This window comes from Oncorhynchus mykiss, chromosome 19 (assembly GCF_057628025.1).
Source record: "Oncorhynchus mykiss isolate SJ-2025 chromosome 19, ASM5762802v1, whole genome shotgun sequence".
In the NCBI taxonomy this organism is placed as follows: domain Eukaryota; kingdom Metazoa; phylum Chordata; class Actinopteri; order Salmoniformes; family Salmonidae; genus Oncorhynchus; species Oncorhynchus mykiss.
This window is the reverse complement of record NC_143040.1, coordinates 69,569,542-69,593,249: the sequence shown is the minus strand read 5'-3', so window position 1 is coordinate 69,593,249 and position 23,708 is coordinate 69,569,542. Positions and strand designations below refer to the sequence as shown.

Below are 23,708 nucleotides of genomic sequence, written 5' to 3'. Positions count from 1 at the left end.
GGTAGCTAAGGAAGACAAGCCTGGAAAATAATAGCCGAAACCACACGAGCACACACGCACATTACCACCCACACGCACACACACGCACACACACATAAACACACACACATACACAAGGCATGTTCCAGGCATAAGCAAGAGTGTTTTTTCTCTTACGTCAGTCACTGACAGCCACTCAATTAGCCATGTCAGCTAACAATGTTTTGATTGGTAGTTAGTCTAGCCAGCTATCTAAACTTGAAGTAATCATGGAGAAATACCAGGGCAAACAGGGGATGTGCCCAGGGGCTCTGACCTCCTGGGGCCCCCATAGGTTTTGTTTTTCATTCTCACTCAGACATCATATTAGCATGTCATAAATCATTACAAAATGGGTAGAATTGCAGGAAATGTGCCTTAACCCCTCTCCCCTCCCCTGCCACCAAATATTGCTTAGGGCCCACACAACCACACACACACAACCCCTGACTCAGGGCGAAGAGAGGAGGAGGAGAAGAGCGAGATGTTTTCTTATGCATTATGGGAGTGGTGTTCAGATTAAGTAAACGAAAGCAATATTGGGCGCAGGGGAGAGTTCTACATTCCCGCGCTCCGAGGTCAGGTTGTCAGCAGAGAGCATTTGGAGTGGTTGTGCGAGTTTATGCGAGAGCGCTCGTGTATGTGTGTCTCCAGAAATACACAAACCACCCTGCTTCAGTAATCAAATTAATGTCGGGGATTTCCTGTCCTCTGGCGGACAATATGTGATTAAACGGAAATCGATCGAGGAGGAACTTCGCGGGAGCAGGATTTATACAACATTTTAGTGTTAACCCTAACGCTGCTCCTGTCCCATTCGGGGACACTGTTGAACGGGAGAAAGTTTCGACCTTACTATATTACTAACAATCATTCTCCAGCTCTGTCGACTGAGAGGAGAAAAATAGGAGAGGAATATAACGTTTTTTTCCAAACCGAGAGCACTGAGAGAACTGCATGGGGCGACCGGGGCCAGGGCTCGTTATCGATCCGGTGTAAATATGACGTCTGTGTTCGGTTATGCTCCCGTCTTGAACGCTGTTCTGATCGAAGACAACCCGGGATAATAGATAAATACTCCGGGGACTTCACCACACACACACACACACACACACACACAAAGTGCGCGGCAGTGGCACGCACGGTGAGCCAGCCAGCATGTAGCGGAGGAGCTCACGACACACCGGGCAGCCGACTTCATCAGCAGGAGATGAGGTCTAGAGTTATTAAAAAAGTTGCATCAGTCGTTAATTTATCCACCCACTCTACTCCGTCGCCACCTTCAACAGAGAAGCACCAGATATAAATCATCGTACGGGACTGGGAACTACAACAACTGAATTTAGGACACACGGCGCACGCCTGTCCGGACAAAAAAGTTGCGGTGGAGCATCCGAGATAGGGGATACGTATTTGGAGAGAGGCAAAGGACGCACGGCACGGCGAAGACAAGCTGTGTGTGTAGTTAGGAGTGTGTATTGGAGTGTGTGTGTGTGTGTTGTGTGTAGCTGAAGCGATTAAAAGGTGTTTAATCCTGGAACACGTAGCACCAACAGATTGGCTTCTGTTCACCTGGTACCCGCGAGACAACACAACTCAGGTAACTATAAACCTATTATATTACCGGTCCTGTTCCTATTCCAATCCTGAGTGTCTGTCTGTTGTTCATAGTTAGAACACAAGTTAAAGTCGAAGTCATAGTGTCTCAAACCGGGGCTGTCCTTTTTACGCAGCAGCTTTAGTTACCCAAGTGGCCAACTGTTGGCAGCCCTCACGGGTCATAGCAGTAGTCTGGTGTTAGTACCACGGATCAGACAGGAACAGGGGGATATTGGAATAACGTTCCCTCTGCGTATGTGTGTGTGTGTGCGTGCGTGTGTCGGTGTGTGTGTGTGCGTGCGTGTGTCGGTGTGTGTGTGTGTATGCGTGCGTGCGTGCGTGTGCATGTGCGTGCGTGTGTCGGTGTGTGTGTGTGTGTGTGTGTGTGCGTGCATGCATGTGTGTGTCGGTGTGTGTGTGTTTCAAAGACAGAGAGAGAGACCTTTGATCAGGTAGTTCAGGCAGGGAACCACATACTACTTTCTACTGATTCCTGTCTGTTTGGAAGTTTCCTATGTCCTGATGACAACAGAGGAGACAGATAACTGATGAGAGTATAGAGGAGACAGACAACCGATGAGACTATAGAGGAGACAGACAACTGATAAGGCTAGAGAGACAGATAACTGATGAGACTAGAGAGACAGACAACTGATGAGACTATAGAGACAGATAACTGATGAGACTAGAGAGACAGATAACTGATGAGGCTAGAGAGACAGATAACTGATGAGGCTAGAGCGACAGATAACTGATGAGGCTAGAGAGACAGATAACTGATGAGGCTAGAAAGGAGACAGATAACTGATGAGGCTAGAGAGACAGATAACTGATGAGACTATAGAGGAGACAGATAACTGATGAGGCTAGAGAGACAGATAACTGATGAGACTATAGAGGAGACAGATAACTGATGAGACTATAGAGGAGACAGATAACTGATGAGGCTAGAGAGACAGATAACTGATGAAACCATAGAGGAGACAGATAACTGATGAAACCATAGAGGAGACAGATAACTGATGAAACCATAGAGGAGACAGATAACTGATGAAACCATAGAGGAGACAGATAACTGATGAAACAATAGAGGAGAGAGATAGCTGATGAAACCATAGAGGAGACAGACAACTGATGAAACCATAGAGGAGACAGATAACTGATGAAACCATAGAGGAGACAGATAACTGATGAAACCATAGAGGAGACAGATAACTGAGCTACATCACAGACAGTATTGGACACATACCATTGAATGCCTACTGTTCTGACTGTGTGTGTGTGTGTGTGTGTCTTATGCACTCTTCTCATCAATAAACGTATCTCAAAGTACTTCAAAATAAGTATTTGTTACGTGGCTGTGTTTAAGAGAGACTGCATTATGATTGCATGACTAATATGGCGTCCTAATGACTAACTGACTAATATAATAGTAATTATAATAATATGTGTGTGACTTCAGAGTGCTCACTGTGAAACGGCTTGTGGTCCAGAATTCAACAAGTCTCTTTTCAGTTTAACCCTTTAGGCTACAAACCTCTGATGACATTTCACACACGTAAACACAAACAAACAAATGCACACACACACACACACACACACACACACACACACACACACACTACAAAATTGTTGATTTAGCATGTGTAACTGCGATTATAATCAGTACAGTGAACCATTGTAGCCAGTACGTAATGGTCCATCTAACCTCCTGAGGTGGAAACTGAGCTGCGCCTCCTGACCTCCTGCCAAATGTATGACCATATAAAGAATTTGAAAACAAATCCAATTTTGATAAACTCCCATATCTACTGGGTGAAATACCACAGTGTGCCATCACAGCAGCAAGATTTGAGGCCTGTTGCCACGAGAAAAGGGCAACCAGTGAAGAACAAACACCACTGTAAATACAACCCATATTTATGTTTATTATTTTTCCTTTTTAATATTTGATATCTGCACATCATTACAACACTGTATATAGACATAATATGACATTTGAAATGTCTTTATTGTCATTGTTTATTTCACTTTTGTGTCGTATCTATTTCACTTGCTTTGACAATGAAAACATGTGTTTTCCATGCTAATAAAGCCCCTTACAATGAAATTGAATTGAAATTGAGAGAGAGAGAGAGAGAGAGAGAGAGAGACAGCAGCACCTAGATCTTATGCACAGATTCTGTCAGACCTGGGCCCTGAACAGTAAATCTCAGTAAGACCAAAATAATGGTGTTCCAAAAAAGGTCCAGTCACCAGGACCACAAATACAAATTCCATCTAGACACTGTTGCCCTAGAGCACACAAAAAACTATACATACCTTGGCCTAAACATCAGCGCCACAGGTAACTTCCACAAAGCTGTGAACGATCTGAGAGACAAGGCAAGAAGGGCATTCTATGCCATCAAAAGGAACATAAATTTCAACATACCAATTAGGATCTGGCTAAAAATACTTGAATCAGTCATAGAGCCCATTGCCCTTTATGGTTGTGAGGTCTGGGGTCCGCTCACCAACCAAGACTTCACAAAATGGGACAAACACCAAATTGAGACTCTGCACGCAGAATTCTGCAAAAATATCCTCCGTGTACAACGTAGAACACCAAATAATGCAGAGCAGAATTAGGCCGATACCCACTAATTATCAAAATCCAGAAAAGAGCCGTTAAATTCTATAACCACCTAAAAGGAAGCGATTCACAAACCTTCCATAACAAAGCCATCACCTACAGAAAGATGAACCTGGAGAAGAGTTCCCTAAGCAAGCTGGTCCTGGGGCTCTGTTCACAAACACACCCCACAGAGCCCCAGGACAGCAGCACAATTTGACCCAACCAAATCATGAGAAAACAAAAAGATAATTACTTGACACATTGGAAAGAATGAACAAAAAAACTGACCAAACTAGAATGATATTTGGCCCTACACAGAGAGTACACAGCGGCAGAATACCTGACCACTGTGACTGACCCAAAATTAAGGAAAGCTTTGACTATGTACAGACTCAGTGAGCATAGCCTTGCTATTGAGAAAGGCCGCCGTAGGCAGACATGGCTCTCAAGAGAAGACAGGCTATGTGCTCACTGCCCACAAAATGAGGTGGAAACTGAGCTGCACTTCCTAACCTCCTGCCAAATGTATGACCATATTAGAGAGACATATTTCCCGCAGATTACACAGATCAACAAAGAATTTGAAAACAAATCCAATTTTGAAAAACTCCCATATCTACTGGGTGAAATTGCCACAGTGTGACATCACAGCAGCAAGATTTGTGACCTGTTGCCACAAGAAAAGGGCAACCAGTGAAGAACACACACCATTGTAAATACAACCCATATTTATGCTTATTTATTTTATATTGTGTCCTTTACCATTTGTACATTGTTAAAACACTGTATATATATATATAATATGACATTTGTAATGTCTTTATTGTTTTGAAACTTCTGTATGTGTAATGTTTACTGTTAATTTGTATTGTTTATTTCACTTTATATATTCACTTTATATATTATCTACCTCACTTGCTTTGGCAATGTTAACACATGTTTCCCATGACAATAAAGCCCTTGAATTGAAAAATTGAATTGAGAGAGAGACTGGGGTGGGAAGGGGGGGGGGGGGGGTGTTAAGCAATGATACATCTAGAGGTAACTGCCAAAATAAATGAAACACTTGATTAAATGAGGGACACAAAGGATATTGAAAGCAAGTTGTTCCTGTGTGGTTCCCAAGTTAATTAAGCAATTAAGCAATTACCAGACACTTCTATGCCAAGAATCTATGCTAAGGCAAAGCTGTTCTGGCTGTCAGGAGGGTATGTTAGGTTATAGGACCCTTGGAATGTGAATTCTGAGATACTGCCAAGTAAAAGACTTCACATTCTCTCTGTCTCTCTGTTTCTCTCTCTCTGTTTCTCTCTCTCTGTCTCTCTCTATTTCTGTCTCTCTCTCTCTCTCTTTCTGTCTCTCTCTCTCTTTCTGTCTTTCTCTCTCTCTCTGTCTCTCTCTGTCGCTCTCTCTATTTCTCTCTCTCTGCCTCTCTCTCTGTCTATCTCTCTGTCTCTCTCTCTCTCTCTGTCTCTCTCTGTCTCTCTCTCTATTTCTCTCTCTCTCTCTGTCTCTCTCTCTCTCACTCTCTCTCTCCTTCTATTTCTCTCTCTCTCTCTCTGTCTCTCTCTCTGCCTCTCTCTCTCTGTCTCTCTCTCTCTCTCTCTCTGTCGCTCTCTCTATTTCTCTCTCTCTCTTTCTCTGTCGCTCTCTCTATTTCTCTCTCTCTCTGTCTCTCTCTCTGTCTCTCTCTCTCTTTCTCTCTCTCTTTTTCTCTCTCTCTGTCTCTCACTCACTCTCTCTATTTCTCTCTCTCTCTCTCTCTTTCTCACTCTGGATTAGAGCTGGATTCACAAACTTGGTGATTTGAGTGAGGTTGGGTGGATGTCATCGTGTGTCATAACAGTGGTGTCCTCTATCATGTCTTCCGCGGGTGCTGCGTTGGGTTCTAAAGGGGGACGTTGCTGCACTGCTGTTACTCTTTCAAGTAGCTACTGGGAGTGTAGGATGAGGCTGCTGTCTCCTCTGGTTCAACACCTACAACAGGGAAGGTTTTCATCAGACACAGACACTGAGGAAACTCCGCCCAATAAGACTTGATCCTCTACAGAGCAGGAGCATTTTCATACACTCAGCAGGAAGATGCTACCCATCTATGCAGGGACTGAAGTCTACGAGGTGGTCGGGTGGTTTAGTAACTGACTCTACCCTGAGAGGAGGCTGCCAGTTCCTGTGCAAACCTCCCACAGAGAAGTGTACAGCTGCTCTACAACGGAGAGTTACTCACAGAGCCATCTCAAACAGATATGATTTGTACCCTGATTCCATCAGTGGAAAGCTGGTGCTGTTTTTGTGGGTAGTAGGGGCCAGTGTTAGGTAGGAGGAGACAGTGTTAGGTAGGAGGAGACAGTGTTAGGTAGGAGGAGCCAGTGTTATGTAGGAGGAGCCAGTGTTAGGTAGGAGGAGCCAGTGTTTGGTAGGAGGAGACAGTGTTTGGTAGGAGGGGAGAGTGTTAGGTAGGAGGAGACATTGTTAGGTAGGAGGAGCCAGTGTTTGGTAGGAGGAGACAGTGTTAGGTAGTAGGGGCCAGTGTTAGGTAGGAGGAGCCAGTGTTAGGTAGGAGGGGAGAGTGTTAGGTAGGAGGAGACAGTGTTAGGTAGGAGGAGCCAGTGTTTGGTAGGAGGAGACAGTGTTAGGTAGGAGGAGACAGTGTTTGGTAGGAGGAGCCAGTGTTTGGTAGGAGGGGAGAGTGTTAGGTAGGAGGAGACAGTGTTAGGTAGGAGGAGCCAGTGTTTGGTAGGAGGGGAGAGTGTTAGGTAGGAGAACATCTGTCTCTGATATCTAAAGTCAACTGTTGTTCATGGAGTAACACCAAATTAGCTTGTCTGTATGCTAAATGTTGAGCCTGTGTTTGTTTACAGTGTAGAGGGAGGAGCCTCGTGGTCCCGGGGGGTAGGAGCGATGAGTTCGCTGCGTGTCCCTGTCCTACTGGCGATGCTGGTCCTCCTGCTGACCGCTGGATTCTGCAAACAGAGCTCTGTGCACGTGACCCCGGGGGCGAGCACAGGGGCGCGCACGGACGGACGCAACCTCCTGGAGCTCATCATGGACAAGGTGCGTCTGACGCGGCAGCAGCAGGACGAGGTACACGTGCGCTACCCCGCCAAAAAACAGGAGTTCACCTTGGAGACCAAGGAGAGGAATGAAGTGAACAAGTCTCATCACGGAGAACACGTCATAGGTCAGTCATTAACCATTAGTAACAACATCATAGGTCAGTCATTAACCATTAGTAACAACATCATAGGTCAGTCATTAACCATTAGTAACAACGTCATAGGTCAGTCATTAACCATTAGTAATACATCTCGCCATGGAGACAACATCATAGGTCAGTCATTAACCATTAGTAACAACATCATAGGTCAGTCATTAACCATTAGTAACAACATCATAGGTCAGTCATTAACCATTAGTAACACATCTCACCATGAAGACTACATCATAGGTCAGTCATTAACCATTAGTAACACATCTCGCCATGAAGACTACATCATAGGTCAGTCATTAACCATTAGTAACACATCTCACCATGGAGACAACATCATAGGTCAGTCATTAACCATTAGTAACACATCTCACCATGGAGACAACGTCATAGGTCAGTCATTAACCATTAGTAACACATCTCACCATGGAGACAACATCATAGGTCAGTCATTAACCATTAGTAACACATCTCACCATGGAGACTACATCATAGGTCAGTCATTAACCATTAGTAACAACATCATAGGTCAGTCATTAACCATTAGTAACAACATCATAGGTCAGTCATTAACCATTAGTAACACATCTCACCATGGAGACTACATCATAGGTCAGTCATTAACCATTAGTAACACATCTCACCATGGAGACTACATCATAGGTCAGTCATTAACCATTAGTAACTACATCATAGGTCAGTCATTAACCATTAGTAACACATCTCACCATGGAGACTACATCATAGGTCAGTCATTAACCATTAGTAACACATCTCACCATGGAGACTACATCATAGGTCAGTCATTAACCATTAGTAACACATCTCACCATGGAGACTACATCATAGGTCAGTCATTAACCATTAGTAACACATCTCACCATGGAGACTACATCATAGGTCAGTCATTAACCATTAGTAACACATCTCACCATGGAGACTACATCATAGGTCAGTCATTAACCATTAGTAACACATCTCACCATGGAGACTACATCATAGGTCAGTCATTAACCATTAGTAACACATCTCACCATGGAGACAACGTCATAGGTCAGTCATTAACCATTAGTAACACATCTCACCATGGAGACAACATCATAGGTCAGTCATTAACCATTAGTAACACATCTCACCATGGAGACTACATCATAGGTCAGTCATTAACCATTAGTAACACATCTCACCATGGAGACTACATCATAGGTCAGTCATTAACCATTAGTAACACATCTCACCATGGAGACTACATCATAGTTAAGCTGGATACCTGCTACTATTGACCCTTTAAAAATAATAAATACGTATAATTTTCCCTCTCAATTGTTGTATTTTGATCTGCTGTGTGAATCCCCCCTTCTTTCTCATGTTTTGTTGATGTGGTAATCACATTGATGCTATCTCTTGTTTGATGTGGTAATCACGTTGATGCTATCTCTTGTTTGATGTGGTAATCACGTTGATGCTATCTCTTGTTTGATGTGGTAATCACGTTGATGCTATCTCTTGTTTGATGTGGTAATCACGTTGATGCTATCTCTTGTTTGATGTGGTAATCACGTTGATGCTATCTCTTGTTTGATGTGGTAATCACGTTGATGCTATCTCTTGTTTGATGTGGTAATCACATTGATGCTATCTCTTGTTTGATGTGGTAATCACGTTGATGCTATCTCTTGTTTGATGTGGTAATCACGTTGATGCTATCTCTTGTTTGATGTGGTAATCACATTGATGCTATCTCTTGTTTGATGTGATAATCACGTTGATGCTATCTCTTGTTTGATGTGGTAATCACGTTGATGCTATCTCTTGTTTGATGTGGTAATCACGTTGATGCTATCTCTTGTTTGATGTGGTAATCACGTTGATGCTATCTCTTGTTTGATGTGGTAATCACGTTGATGCTATCTCTTGTTTGATGTGGTAATCACGTTGATGCTATCTCTTGTTTGATGTGGTAATCACGTTGATGCTATCTCTTGTTTGATGTGGTAATCACATTGATGCTATCTCTTGTTTGATGTGATAATCACGTTGATGCTATCTCTTGTTTGATGTGGTAATCACGTTGATGCTATCTCTTGTTTGATGTGGTAATCACGTTGATGCTATCTCTTGTTTGATGTGGTAATCACGTTGATGCTATCTCTTGTTTGATGTGGTAATCACGTTGATGCTATCTCTTGTTTGATGTGGTAATCACGTTGATGCTATCTCTTGTTTGATGTGGTAATCACGTTGATGCTATCTCTTGTTTGAAGTGGTAATCACGTTGATGCTATCTCTTGTTTGATGTGATAATCACATTGCTGCTATCTCTTGTTTGATGTGGTAATCACGTTGCTGCTATCTCTTGTTTGATGTGATAATCACGTTGCTGCTATCTCGTTTGACTGACACTGGTAAAAACACCCAATCAAAAAAACACTTTTTTTTCAAAATTGTGTTTATTTCCTGTTCTCGACAGAGGTGTTCCCCAGAGACCTGAGGCAAAAGGAGAAGTTCCTCAAACACCTAACAGGTCAGACACTACTGCTTCTGTGTGTGTGTGTGTGTGTGTGTGTGTGTGTGTGTGTGTGGTCACCAGTGTAACTTCTGTCTGTGTCTCTGTGTGTCTCTCAGGTCCACTATACTTTAACCCAAAGTGTAGGAAACATTTCTATAGACTATACCACAACACCAGAGACTGTACCATCCCTGCCTGTGAGTATTAATGGCGGAGATATACACACACACACACACACACACGCACACGCACACGCACGCACACGCACACGCACAGACACAGACACACACACACACACACGCACACACACACACACACCACACACACACACGGAAGATAGTAAGGGGAAGCCAGATATGTCTCAGCCAAGCGTATTGCCTCTATCATAGTCATTACACTCATATACTTATAGGGTTGCAAAATAACTTTTTCTTGAAATCGTGGTTCCTGGAAAAAAAAACGGGAAATCCGAAATCCATCAACCAGGATTTCTGGAAAACTTGGGAATTTTTTGAAAGTTAGCATACTTTTTAAAACTCTAAGCTGATATCATCTTGTGTCATATCTTGTGTCTGCCCATTGACTAAACAGATATCAGAATGGCAACTATATACAGTAGCAGGGTTTGGACACACCTACTCATTCAAGGATTTTTCTTTATTTAAAAAATGTTCTGCATTGTAGAATAACAGTGAAAGACAACACAACTATGAAATAACACATATAGATTAATCTAGTAACCGAAAAAAAAGTGTTAAACAAATCAAAATGAATTTGAGATTTTTAGATTTTTCAAAGTAGCCACCCTTTGCCTTGATGACAGCTTTGAAACACTCTTGGCATTATCTCAACCAGCTTCACCTGTAATGTTTTTCCAACAGTTTGGAAGGAGTTCACACATATGCTGAGCACTAGTTGTCTGCTTTTCCTTCACTCTGCGGTCCAACTCATTATAAACCATCTCAATTGGGTTGAGATTTGGGTGATTGTTGAGGCCAGGTCATCTGATGCAGCACTCCATCACTCTCCTTCTCGGTCAAATAGCCCTTACACAGTCTGGAGTTATGTTTAGGGTCCTTGTCCTGTTGAAAAATAAATGATAGTCCCACTTAGCGCAAACCAGATGGGATGGCTTATCACTGCAGAATGCTGTGGTAACCATACTGGTTAAGTGTGCCTTGAATTCTAAATAAATCACTAACAGTGTCACCAACGAAGCACCCCCACACCATCACACCTCCTCCTCCATGCTTCACGGTAGGAAAGACACATGCGGAGATCATCCGTTCACCTACTCTGCATCTCACAAAGACACGGCAGTTGGAACCAAACATTTCAAATTTGGACTCATCAGACCAAAGGACAGATTTCCACCGGTCTAATGTCCATTGCTCGAGTCTTTTCTTCTTGTTAGTGTCCTTTAGTTGTAACGATCGTCGTTGGTGGAAGAAGGAGTAGACCAAAACGCAGCGTGGTAAGTGTTCATGTTGTAAATTTAATCGAAACTGAACACTAAACAAAATAACAACGAGGAATAACGAGAACGAAACAGTTCTGTCAGGTGAAGCACACAAAACAGAAAACAACTACCCACAACTCAAGGGCGAAACCAGACTGACTAAGTATGGTTCTCAATCAGAGACAACGATTGACAGCTGCCTCTGATTGGGAACCATACCAGGCCAAACACATAGAAATACAAACATAGAACAAAACATAGAATGCCCACCCCAACTCACGCCCTGACCAACCTAAAATAGAGACATAGGAAAAGGAACTAAGGTCAGAACGTGACATTAGTAGTGGTTTCTTTGAAGCAATTTGACCATGAAGGCCTGATTCATGCAGTCTCCTCTAAACAGTTGATGTTGAGATGTGTCTGTTACTTGAACTCTGTGATGCATTTATTTGGGCTGACATTTCTGAGGCGGGTAACTAATGAATTTATCCTCTGCAGCAGAGGTAACTCAGGGTCTTCCATTACTGTGGCGGTCCTCATGGGAGCCAGTTTCATCATAGCGCTTGATGGTTTTTGCGACTGCACTTGAAGAAACTTTAAAAGTTCTTGACATTTTCCGTATTGACTGACCTTCATGTCTTAAAGAAATGATGGACTGTTATTTCTCTTTGCTTATTTGAGCTGTTCTTGCCATAATATGGACTTGGTATTTTACCAAATAGGGCTGTCTTCTGTACGGCCCCCAACCCCCCCCTACCTTGTCACAACACATCTGATTGGCTCAAACTCATTAATAAGGAAACAAATTCCACAAATGAACTTTTAACAAGGCACACCTGTTAATTGAAATGTATTCCAGGTGACTACCTCATGAAACTGGTTGAGAGAATGCTAAGAATTCACAAAGCTGTCATCAAGGCAAAGGGTGGCTGTTTTGAAGAATCTCAAATATAACATATATTTTGATTAGTTTTGGTTTACTACATGATTCCATAAGTGTTATTTCATAGTTTTTACGTCTTCACTATTATTTAATGTATAAAATAGTAAAAATAAAGAAAAGCCCTTGATTGAGTAGGTGTTTCCAAACTTTAGACTGGTATTGTATATACACTGTATATACTCTGAGTTTTTCCAAAACATTAGGAACACCTGAACCACCCCCCCCCCCCTCCCCCAATGCCCTCAAAACAGCTTCAACTTGTCGGGTCATGGACTCTGCAAGGTGTCGAAAGCGTTCCACTGGGATGGTGGACCAGGTTAACTCCAATCAAATCAAACTTTATTTGTCACATGCCGAAAAATACAACAGGTGTAGTAGACCTTACAGTGAAATGCTGAATACAACAGGTGTAGTAGACCTTACAGTGAAATACTGAATACAACAGGTGTAGTAGACCTCACAGTGAAATGCTGAATACAACAGGTGTAGTAGACCTTACAGTGAAATACTGAATACAACAGGTGTAGTAGATCTTACAGTGAAATGCTGAATACAACAGGTGTAGTAGACCTCACAGTGAAATGCTGAATACAACAGGTGTAGTAGACCTTACTGTGAAATGCTGAATACAACAGGTGTAGTAGACCTTACAGTGAAATACTGAATACAACAGGTGTAGTAGACCTCACAGTGAAATGCTGAATACAACAGGTGTAGTAGACCTGACAGTGACATGCTGAATACAACAGGTGTAGTAGACCTGACAGTGGCATGCTGAATACAACAGGTGTAGTAGACCTCACAGTGAAATGCTGAATACAACAGGTGTAGTAGACCTTACAGTGAAATGCTGAATACAACAGGTGTAGTAGACCTTACAGTGAAATGCTGAATACAACAGGTGTTGTAGACCTCACAGTGAAATGCTGAATACAACAGGTGTAGTAGACCTCACAGTGAAATGCTGAATACAACAGGTGTAGAAGACCTCACAGTGAAATGCTGAATACAACAGGTGTAGTAGACCTCACAGTGAAATGCTGAATACAACAGGTGTAGTAGACCTTACAGTGAAATGCTGAATACAACAGGTGTTGTAGACCTCACAGTGAAATGCAGAATACAACAGGTGTAGTAGACCTCACAGTGAAATGCTGAATACAACAGGTGTAGTAGACCTTACAGTGAAATGCTGAATACAACAGGTGTTGTAGACCTCACAGTGAAATGCAGAATACAACAGGTGTAGTAGACCTCACAGCGAAATGCTGAATACAACAGGTGTAGTAGACCTCACAGTGAAATACTTACTGACAAGTTCTTAACCAACAATGCAGTTCAAGAGAGTTAAGAAAATATTGACCAAATAAACTAAAGTAAAAAATTATAAAAAGTAACACGATAAAATCCCAATAACGAGGCTATATACAGGGGGTACATAGTCAATGTGTGGGGGTACACGTTAGTCGAGGTAATTTGTACATGTAGGTGAAGTGACTATGAGTAGATAATAATCAGCGAGTAGCAGCAGTGTAAAAGCAAATGGGGGAGGGGAGGGGTGTCAATGTAAATAGTCTAGGTAGCCATTTTATTAATTGTTCAGGAGTCATATGGCTTACGGGTAGAAGCTGTTAAGGAGCCTTTTGGTCCTAGACTTGGGACTCCACTACTGCTTGCCGTGCGGTAGCAGAGAGAACAATCTATGATACCGCCTAGTATAGATGTCCTGGATGGCAGGAAGCTTGGCCCCAGTGATGTACTGGGCCATCCGCAATAGCCTCTGTAGTGCCTTACAGTCAGATGCTGAGCAATTGCCATACCAGGCTGTGATGCAACTGCTCAGGCATGCTCTCGATGGTGCAGGTGTAGAACTTTTTGAGGATCTGGAGGCCCATGCCAAATCTTTTCAGTCTCCTGAGGGGGAAAAGGTGTTGTAGTGCTCTCTTCACGACTATCTTGGTGTGTTGGGACCATGATAGTTTGTTTGTGATGTGGACACCAAGGAACTTGAAACTCTCAAATTGCTCCACTACAGCCCCATCGATGTTATTGGGGGCCTGTTTGGACCCCCTTTTCCTGTAGGTCACGATCAGCTCCTTTGTCTTGCTCACATTGAGGGAGAGGATGTTGTCCTGGCACCACACTGCCAGGTTTCTGACCTCCTCCCTATAGGCTGTATCATCGTTAAAAGTAATCAGGCCTTCCACTGTTGTGTCGTCAACAAATTTAATGGTGGTGTTGGAGTCGTGTTTGGCCACACAGTTGTGTGTGAACAGGGAGTACAGGAAGGGACTAAGCACGCACCCCTGAGGGGCCCCAGTGTTGAGGATCAGCGTGACAGACGTGTTGTTGCCTACCCTCACCACCTCGGGGCGGCCCGTCAAGAAGTCCAGGATTCAGTTGCAGAGGGAGGTATTTAGTCCCAGGGTCCTTAGCTTAGTGATGAGCTTTGTGGGCACTATGGTGTGGATCGCTGAGCTGTAGTCAAAGAACAGCATTCTGACATAGGTGTTCCTTTTGTCCAGGTGGGAAAGGGCAGTGTGGAGTGCGATTGAAATTGCGTCATCTGTGGATCTGTTGGGGCGGTATGCAAATTGGAGTGGGTCTAGGGTATCCGGGATGATGCGGTTGATGTGTGCCATGACCAGCCTTTCAAAGCTCTACCGGAGTGAGTGCTATGAGGCGGTAATCATTTAGGTAGGTTACCTTCGCTTACTTGGGCAGAAGGATTATGGCGGTCTGCTAGAAACATGAAGGTATTACAGACTCTGTCAGGGTGAGTTTGAAAATGTAAATGAAGACACCTGCCAGTTTGTCCGTGCATACTTTGAGTACACGTCCTGGTAATCTGTCTGGCCCCGCAGCTTTGTGAATGTTGACCAGTTTAAAGGTCTTGCTCACATCGGCTACCGAGAGCATTATCATACAGTCATCTAGAACAGCTGGTGCTCTCATGCATGCTTCAGTGTTGCTTGCCTCGAAAAGTGCATAAAAGCCATTTAGCTCGTCTGGTAGGCTCTCATCACTGGGCAGCTCATGGCTGGGTTTCCCTTTGTAGTCCATAATAGTTTTCAAGCCCTACCACTTCTGACGAACATCAGAGCCGGTCTAAAAGGATTCGATCTTAATCCTGTATTTACACTTTGCCTGTTTGATGGTTCGTATGAGGGCATAGCGGGATTTCTTATAAGCATCCGGATTAATGTCCCATTCCTTGAACGCGGCAACTCTAACCTTTAGCTTGATGCGGATGTTGCCTGTAATCCATGGCTTCTGGTTAGGATATGTACGTACGTTCACTGTGGGGACGATGTTGTCGATGCACTTACTGATAAAGCCAATGACGGAGAGGGTACACTCCTCAATGACATCGGATGAATCCCGGGAACATATTCCAGTCTGTGCTAGCAAAACAGTCCAGTAGCGTAGCATCCGCATCATCTGACCACTTCTGTATTGAACGAGTCACTGGTACTTCCTGCTTTAGTTTTTGCTTGTAATCAGGAATCAGGAGGATAGAACTCTGGTCAGATTTGCCAAATGGAGGGTGAGGGAGAGCTTTGTACGTGTCTCTGTGTGTGGAGTAAAGGTGGTCTAGAGTTTTTTCTCCCCTCTGTTTGCACATGTGACATGCTGGAAGAAATGAGGTAAAAAGGATTCAAGTTTTCCTTCATTAAAGTCCCTGGCCACTAGGAGTGCCGCTTCTAGATTAGCATTTTCCTGTTTGCTTGTGGCCTTATACAGCTCGTTGAGTGCGGTCTTAGTGCCAGCATTGGTTAGTGGTGGTAAATAAACAACTACGAAAAATATAAATGAAAACTCTCTTGGTAGATAGTGTGGTCTACAGTTTATCTTTAACATTAGACATCGCGCACCAGCTGCTATTGACAAATAGACACACACTCCTCGTTTTAGCAGATGTAGCTTCTCTGTCCTGCCGATGCATAATCCCGGTAGTTTTATATTATCCGTGTTTTCGTTCAGCCACGACTCGGGGAAACATAAGATATTACAGTTTTTAATGTCCCGTTGGTAGAATAGTCTTGATTGTATATCATCCATTTTGTTTTCCAATGACGTTGGCCAATAGAACGGATGGTAGTAGAGGTGTACTCATTCGCCTTAGAATTTCCCGAAGGAAGCCCAATCTCCGCCCCCTTTTTCTCCATCTTTTCTTCACGCAAATGACGGGGATTTGGGCCCGTTCCCGAGAAAGCAGTATATCCTTCGCGAAAAAAATCTTTATCCAGTTCGAGGTGAGTAATCGCTGTGATGATGTCCAGAAGTTATTTTTCGGTCCTAAAAGACAGTAGCAGCAACATTATGTACAAAATACGTTTTTTTTTTAAATAAAAAATTACAAACAAGCAAAAACAAATAACAAAATAGCACAGTTGGTCAGAAGCATGTATAACATCAGCATGTATAACATCAGCATGTATAACAGCAGCATGTATAACAGCAGCATGTTTAACATCAGCATGTATAACAGCAGCCATCCCCTCCATCATTTGCTTTCAACAGTTGTGTCAAGTTGGCTGTATATTCTTTGGGTGGTCGTCCATTTTTTAAACACACGGGAAAACGATTGAGCATGAAAATCCCAGCAGTGTTGCAGTTCTTGACACAAACCGGTGCACCTGGCCCCTACTACCATACCCTCGTTCAAAGGGGACATACGTATTTTGTCTTGACCATTCACCCTCTGAATGGCACACATACACAATCCATGTTTGAATTGTCTCAAAGCTTAACAATCCTTTAATCTCATCCCGTTCATCTACACTGATTGAAGTGGATTTAAGAAGTGACTTCAATAAGGGATCATAGCCTCGATTCACCTGGTCTACGTCAGGGAAAGAGCAGGTGTTCCTAATGTTTTGTACACTCAGTTTATATGTCATTATTCTAAATTATAACAACGATGCATTCCAGCAATAACGACTTTCTCTAAGAATGTGTGAGTTACTCAAAACATTGTTGTTTGTAGACTGACCTGTGGTGTGTGTTGTTTTTCAGACTATAAGAGGTGTGCCCGTCTTCTTACCAGACTGGCAGGCAGTCAGAGGTGTACAGAGAGGTAGAATACCCTGGTAAGACTATGGATGATCACCTCATCTCTTCCTCTCTCTCCCCCTCCTTCTCTCTTTCCCTCTCTCTCTCTCTTTCTCACTCTCTCTCCCCCTCCTTCTCTCTTCCCCTTCTTCTCTCTTTCCCTCTCTGTTCCTCTCTCTCTCTCTCTCACTCTCTCTCTCAATCCTTCTCTTTCCCTTCCTTTCTCTCTCGGTCTCCCTCCTTCTCTTTCCTGCTATCTCTTCCTTTCACCTCTCTCTCCCTCCTTCCCTCTCCCTCTTCTCTCTTTCCCTCTCTCTCCCCCTCCTTCTCTCTTCCTCTCTCTCCCCCTCCTCTCTCTTCCTCTCTCTCTCCCTCCTTCTCTCTTTCCCTCTATCGCTTCCTCTCTCTCACTCCCTCCTTCTCTCTTTCCCTCTATGCTTCCTCTCTCTCTCTCTCTCTCTCCTTCTCTCTTTCCCTCTCTCTCTCTCTTTCCCTCTCTCTTCCTCTTTCTCTCTCCCTTCTTCTCTTTCCCCCTCTCTCTCTTCCTCCTTCTGTGTTCCTCTCTCTCTCTCTCTCTCTCACTCTCTCCCTCCTTCTGTCTCTATCTCTTCCTCTCTCTCGCTCTCCCTCCTTCCCTCTTTCTATTGTTTCCTCTCTCCTTTCTTTCTTCCCTCTCTCTCTACCTTGACACCTCTTTCTCCCAGTGTTTAAGGGGTAGAGCGTATATAATGAGTATCTTTATAGCAGATAAATCAGCATGCGTTTCCTCCCGTTAGTAAAAGTGAATTATAGCTAGGCTGCTGTGTTCACTGTCTGACGGTGTGTGTGTTTTGTGTGTGTGTGCTGCAGGGCTGAGCTCCATAGCGGTATAATTCAGTCATTGAATTCAATAACAAATAGTTGGTAGGTCTGTAAATTCCAGTGTCATTCTGCAGCCGTTGATTTAGTGGTGGAGTCGTCAAATCAAAAGAATTCCAGAAAGACATTAAAATGGAGAAAACAAAATGTTTTTTTATTGTATATATGACCCATGTGAAACTGTGGAAAAAAAATCATATATATATATATATATATATATATATATATATATATATATATATATATATATATATATAATGTAATATATATATTACAGTCAAATATATCATCAGACTGTCATCACTGTTACTCTTTCTCTCTCGCTCTCTCTGTCTCTCTCTCTCTCTCTCAACCCCCACCTCTCTCTCTCTCCACCCCCAACCCTCTCTCTCTCTCTCTCTCTCTCTCTCAACCCCCACCTCTCTCTCTCTCTCTCTCTCCCTCTCTCTCAACCCCACCTCTCTCTCTCTCTCTCTCTCTCTCTCAACCCCCACCTCTCTCTGTCTCTCTCTCAACCCCCACCTCTCTCTCTCTCTCTGTCTCTCTCTCAACCCCCACCTCTCTCTCTCTCTCTCTCAACCCCCACCTCTCTCTCTCTCTCTCTCTGTCTCTCTCTCAACCCCCACCTCTCTCTCTCTCTCTCTCTCTCTCAACCCCCACCTCTCTCTCTCTCACCCCTCTCTGTCTCTCTCTCAACCCCCACCCCTCTCTCTCTCTCTCTCTCACTCTGTCTTTCTCTCAACCCCCACCTCACTCTCTCTCTCAACCCCCACCTCTCTCTCTCTCTCTCTCAACCCCCACCTCTCTCTCTCTCCCCTCTCTGTCTCTCTCTAACTCTCACCCCTCTCTGTCGCTCTCCAACTCTCACTCCTCTCTCTCTCTCCAACTCCCACCCCTCTCCGTCTCTCTCCAACTCCCCCCCCCTCTCTCTCTCTCTCTCTCTCTGTCTCTCACCCCTCTCTGTCTCTCTCTCTCTCACCCCTTTCTGTCTCTCTCACCCCTCTCTGTCTCTCGCTCTCTCCCCCATCTCTCTCTCTCTCTCTGTCTCTCACCCCTCTCTGTCTCTCTCTCTGTCTCTCACCCCTCTCTGTCGCTCTCTCTCTCCCCCCTCTCTGTCTCTCTCTCCAACTCTCCCCCCTCTCTGTCTCTCCAGATATATCATTAGTCTGTCATGTCTCTCAGGCACTTTCTCTAGGAAGAAATTCCACATGCAGCCAAGTACAAAGTTCACTAAATGTCTCTCTCTCTCTGTCTCTCTCTGTCTCTGTCTCTCTCTGTCTCTGTCTCTCTCTGTCTCTGTCTCTCTCTGTCTCTCTCTCTGTCTCTCTCTCTCTCTCTGTCTCTCTCTCTCTCTCTCTCTGTCTCTCTCAACAGAGCCCATGAAAGAGAGAAGTGCCTTGGAAGATGAACAGAGAGACTGCTAGTAGTATCAATGTGTCATGGGGAACGTTAGTTATGCTAGGACATTCATAGAAGCTCACACATACTCTACTCTACTTTACTCAACTCTACATTCGGACAATCTCAGAGTTCAGCTGCCAAAAACCCTGACGACACGTGGATGCTGTTTTACACTTGGATTATATCATGACACTATGCGGGAGTGCTTCTGTGTTCATTGACATGCCTTCATGGGTTAGAACAAACACATTTGGTTGAGGTTTGGTTGGTGGTCTCTGAGCTGTGGTTGTAGACAGAAAGAAAGACTGAAAGACAGACAGGCAGACACACGGAGAGACAGACAGACACACGGAGAGACAGACAGACACACGGAAAGTAGGACAGACAGACAGACACACGGAGAGACAGACAGACACACAGACAGATATACACACGGCGAGACAGACAGACAGACACACGGAGAGACAGACAGACACACGGAGAGACAGACAGACACATGGACAGACAGACGGAGAGACAGACAGACAGACACACGGAGAGACAGACAGACACACGGACAGACAGACAGACACACGGACAGACAGACAGACACACGGAGAGACAGACAGACACACGGAGAGACAGACACAGGGACAGACACACGGAGAGACAGACAGACACACGGACGGACAGACAGACAGACACACAGAGTGACAGACAGACACACGGAGAGACAGACAGACACACGGAGAGACAGACAGACACACGGAGAGACAGACAGACACACGGACGGACAGACAGACACACAGAGTGACAGACAGACACACGGAGAGACAGACAGATACACGGAGAGACATACAGACAGACGTAGACAGTCACACAGACAAACAGACGTCCTGATATGTTCTTCAGCTACATTGCATTAGATGCAGAGAACCACAGAAGTGAACTAATCTCTGATGTAATGACCTGATTGGTAGCCTGGTATAATTCCTGATGGATTGCCTGACTGGTAGGCTGGTGGTCTGCATCAGGAGGAGGAGTATGCCACACTGCTTCGGGATTTATGGGAAAGTTACCAGAATTTTGCAACCCAATGAGGACCAATCTGATATCACAGCCTATTCCCTATACTTCACTCATAGGGCTCTGGTAACCTGGTAACCACATAGAGCTCTGGTAACCTGATAGAGCTCTGGTAACCTGGTAACCACATAGAGCTCTGGTAACCTGGTAACCACATACAGCTCTGGTAACCTGCTAACCACATCAAGCTCTGGTAACCTGGTAACCACATAGAGCTCTGGTAACCTGGTAACCACATAGCGCTCTGGTAACCTGGTAACCACATAGAGCTCTGGTAACCTGGTAACCACATAGAGCTCTGGTAAACTGGACCCACATCGAGCTCTGGTAACCTGGTAACCTGGTAACCACATAGGGCTCTGGTAACCTGGTAACCACATAGAGCTCTGGTAACCTGGTAACCACATCGAGCTCTGGTAACCTGGTAACCACATAGAGCTCTGGTGACCTGGTAACCACATAGAGCTCTGGTAACCTGGTAACCACATAAAGCTCTGGTAACCTGGTAACCACATAGAGCTCTGGTAACCACATAGAGCTCTGGTAACCTGGTAACCACATAGAGCTCTGGTAACCTGGTAACCTCGTAGAGCTCTGGTAACCTGGTAATCACATCGAGCCCTATGAGGGTAACAGAGTTCTACGAGGTTACCAGGTTACCAGAGTTCTATGAGGTTACCAGGTTACCAGAGCCCTACCAGAGCCCTACGAGGTTACCAGGCTACCAGAGCCCTACGAGGTTACTATGCTACCAGAGCCCTACGAGGTTACCAGGCTACCAGAGCCCTACGAGGTTACCAGGCTACCAGAGCCCTACGAGGTTACCAGGCTACCAGAGCCCTACCAGGTTACCAGGCTACCAGAGCCCTACGAGGTTACCAGGCTACCAGAGCCCTACGAGGTTACCAGGCTACCAGAGCCCTACCAGGCTACCAGAGCCCTACCAGGTTACCAGGCTACCGGAGCCCTACCAGGTTACCAGGCTACCAGAGCCCTACCAGGTTACCAGGCTACCAGAGCCCTACCAGGTTACCAGGCTACCAGAGCCCTACGAGGTTACCAGGCTACCAGAGCCCTACGAGGTTACCAGGCTACCAGAGCCCTACGAGGTTACCAGGCTACCAGAGCCCTACGAGGTTACCAGGCTACCAGAGCCCTACGAGGTTACCAGGCTACCAGAGCCCTACCAGGTTACCAGGCTACCAGAGCCCTACGAGGTTACCAGGCTACCAGAGCCCTACCAGGTTACCAGGCTACCAGAGCCCTACGAGGTTACCAGGCTACCAGAGCCCTACCAGGTTACCAGGCTACCAGAGCCCTACGAGGTTACCAGGCTACCAGAGCCCTACGAGGTTACCAGGCTACCAGAGCCCTACCAGGTTATATCTACTGCATGTGGATGGGGAACAGTAGAGAATAGAGTGTGTGATCTCAGTTTAAATCTTAGTCTATGAAATACATCTAAAGAAGAGATCATCGTCGCCACTTGACAGCCAAACCAACTGTCTGAACAATGTGTTACATGTGGTATTATACAGATATATTTATATATTGTCTCTTTGTGTACACCTACCCTGCAATGTAAATATTGTAAATACTAAATATATATGACATATAAATAAATGTGTTTGGTAAATAACATTACGTTTCTTTACCATGATGACTATTGTAGTGAAATATATTTATGTGCAATAGATATAGATATATATTTTTACATTTTTATTTCTCCTTTATTTAACCAGGTAGGCCAGTTGAGAACAAGTTCTCATTTACGACTGCGACCTGGCCAAGATAAAGCAAAGCAATTCGACACATTCAACAACACAGAGTTACACATGGGAAAAACAAACATACAGTCAATAATACAATAGAAAAGTCTACATACAGTGTGTGTAAATGAGGTAAGATTAGGGAGGTAAAGGCAATAAGTAGGCCGTAGTGGCGAATTAATTACAATATAGCAATTAAACACTGGAGTGATAGGTGTGCAGAAGATGAGTGTGCAAATAGAGATACTGGGGTGCAAAGGAGCAAGATAAATCAAATAAATAACAATATGGGGATGAGGTAGTTGGGTAGGCTATTTACAGATAAGGCTATGTACAGGTGCAGTGTGCTGCTCTGACAGCTGGTGCTTAAAGCTAGTGGGGGAGATATGAGTCTCCAGCTTCAGTGATTTTTGCTATTCATTCCTGGCATTGGCAGCAGAGAACTGAAAGGTAAGGCGGCCAAAAGAGGAATTGGCTTTGGGGGTGACCAGTGAGATATACCTGCTGGAGCGCATGCTACGGGTGGGTGCTGCTATGGTGACCAGAGAGCTGAGATAAGGGAGGACTTTACCTAGCAGGATCTTGTAGATGACCTGGAGCCAGTGGGTTTGGCGACGAGTATGAAGCGAAGGCCAGCCAACGAGAGCGTACAGGTCGCAATGGTGGGTAGTATATGGGGCTTTGGTGACAAAACGGATGGCACTGTGATAGACTGCATCCAATTTGCTGAGTAGAGTGTTGGAGGCTATTTTGTAAATGACATTGCTGAAGTCAAGGATCGGTAGGATAGTCAGTTTTACAGCGGTATGTTTGGCAGCATGAGTGAAGGAGGCTTTGTTGCGAAATAGGCGACACTGGTACTTTGGACCTCATTGTGTGTGTGTAACCCTCCGCCTGCCTTTACAAAGTGTGACCCTTTCTCAGTGTACTGTTGTCACAGAAGCTCATTAAAGTGAAACCGCACACACACATAGTAAACCACTCAACAATAATGTTAGTGTTGGTAGACTGCTATACAAGGCAGAGAGGGGAGTTGCTAAAGCAAAGTTTATTTTTCAGTCCTGAGATGAGAGACGTGACCACAAGGTTTATTATAGCTGACCATTAGTTGACCACGAGGTTTATTATAGCTGACCGTTAGTTGACCATGAGGTTTATTATAGCTGACCGTTAGTTGACCACGAGGTTTATTATAGCTGACCGTTAG

General features: G+C 44.4%; 1 protein-coding gene across 1 annotated transcript; it reads left to right on the top strand.

Annotated features, from left to right (window-relative positions):
• The first annotated feature begins 453 nt into the window (after nt 1–453).
• Nucleotides 454–22,371, top strand: alkal2b (ALK and LTK ligand 2b). The gene is made up of 6 exons (XM_036955267.2): nt 454–1,618; nt 7,096–7,415; nt 9,913–9,966; nt 10,068–10,148; nt 17,373–17,446; nt 19,641–22,371. Exons 2-5 carry the CDS (start codon nt 7,136–7,138, stop codon nt 17,435–17,437), a joined length of 480 nt encoding a protein of 159 aa, XP_036811162.1. The 5' UTR covers nt 454–1,618; nt 7,096–7,135; the 3' UTR covers nt 17,438–17,446; nt 19,641–22,371.
• The last annotated feature ends 1,337 nt before the right edge of the window (nt 22,372–23,708 follow it).

Coding starts and splice junctions, on each gene's coding strand:
- alkal2b (XM_036955267.2), top strand. CDS start 7,136: ATGAGTTCGCTGCGTGTCCCTGTCCTACTGGCGATGCTGGTCCTCCTG. Junction 7,416..9,912: donor TCACGGAGAACACGTCATAG/GTCAGTCATTAA, acceptor TGTTCTCGACAG/AGGTGTTCCCCAGAGACCTG. Junction 10,149..17,372: donor AGACTGTACCATCCCTGCCT/GTGAGTATTAAT, acceptor GTTGTTTTTCAG/ACTATAAGAGGTGTGCCCGT.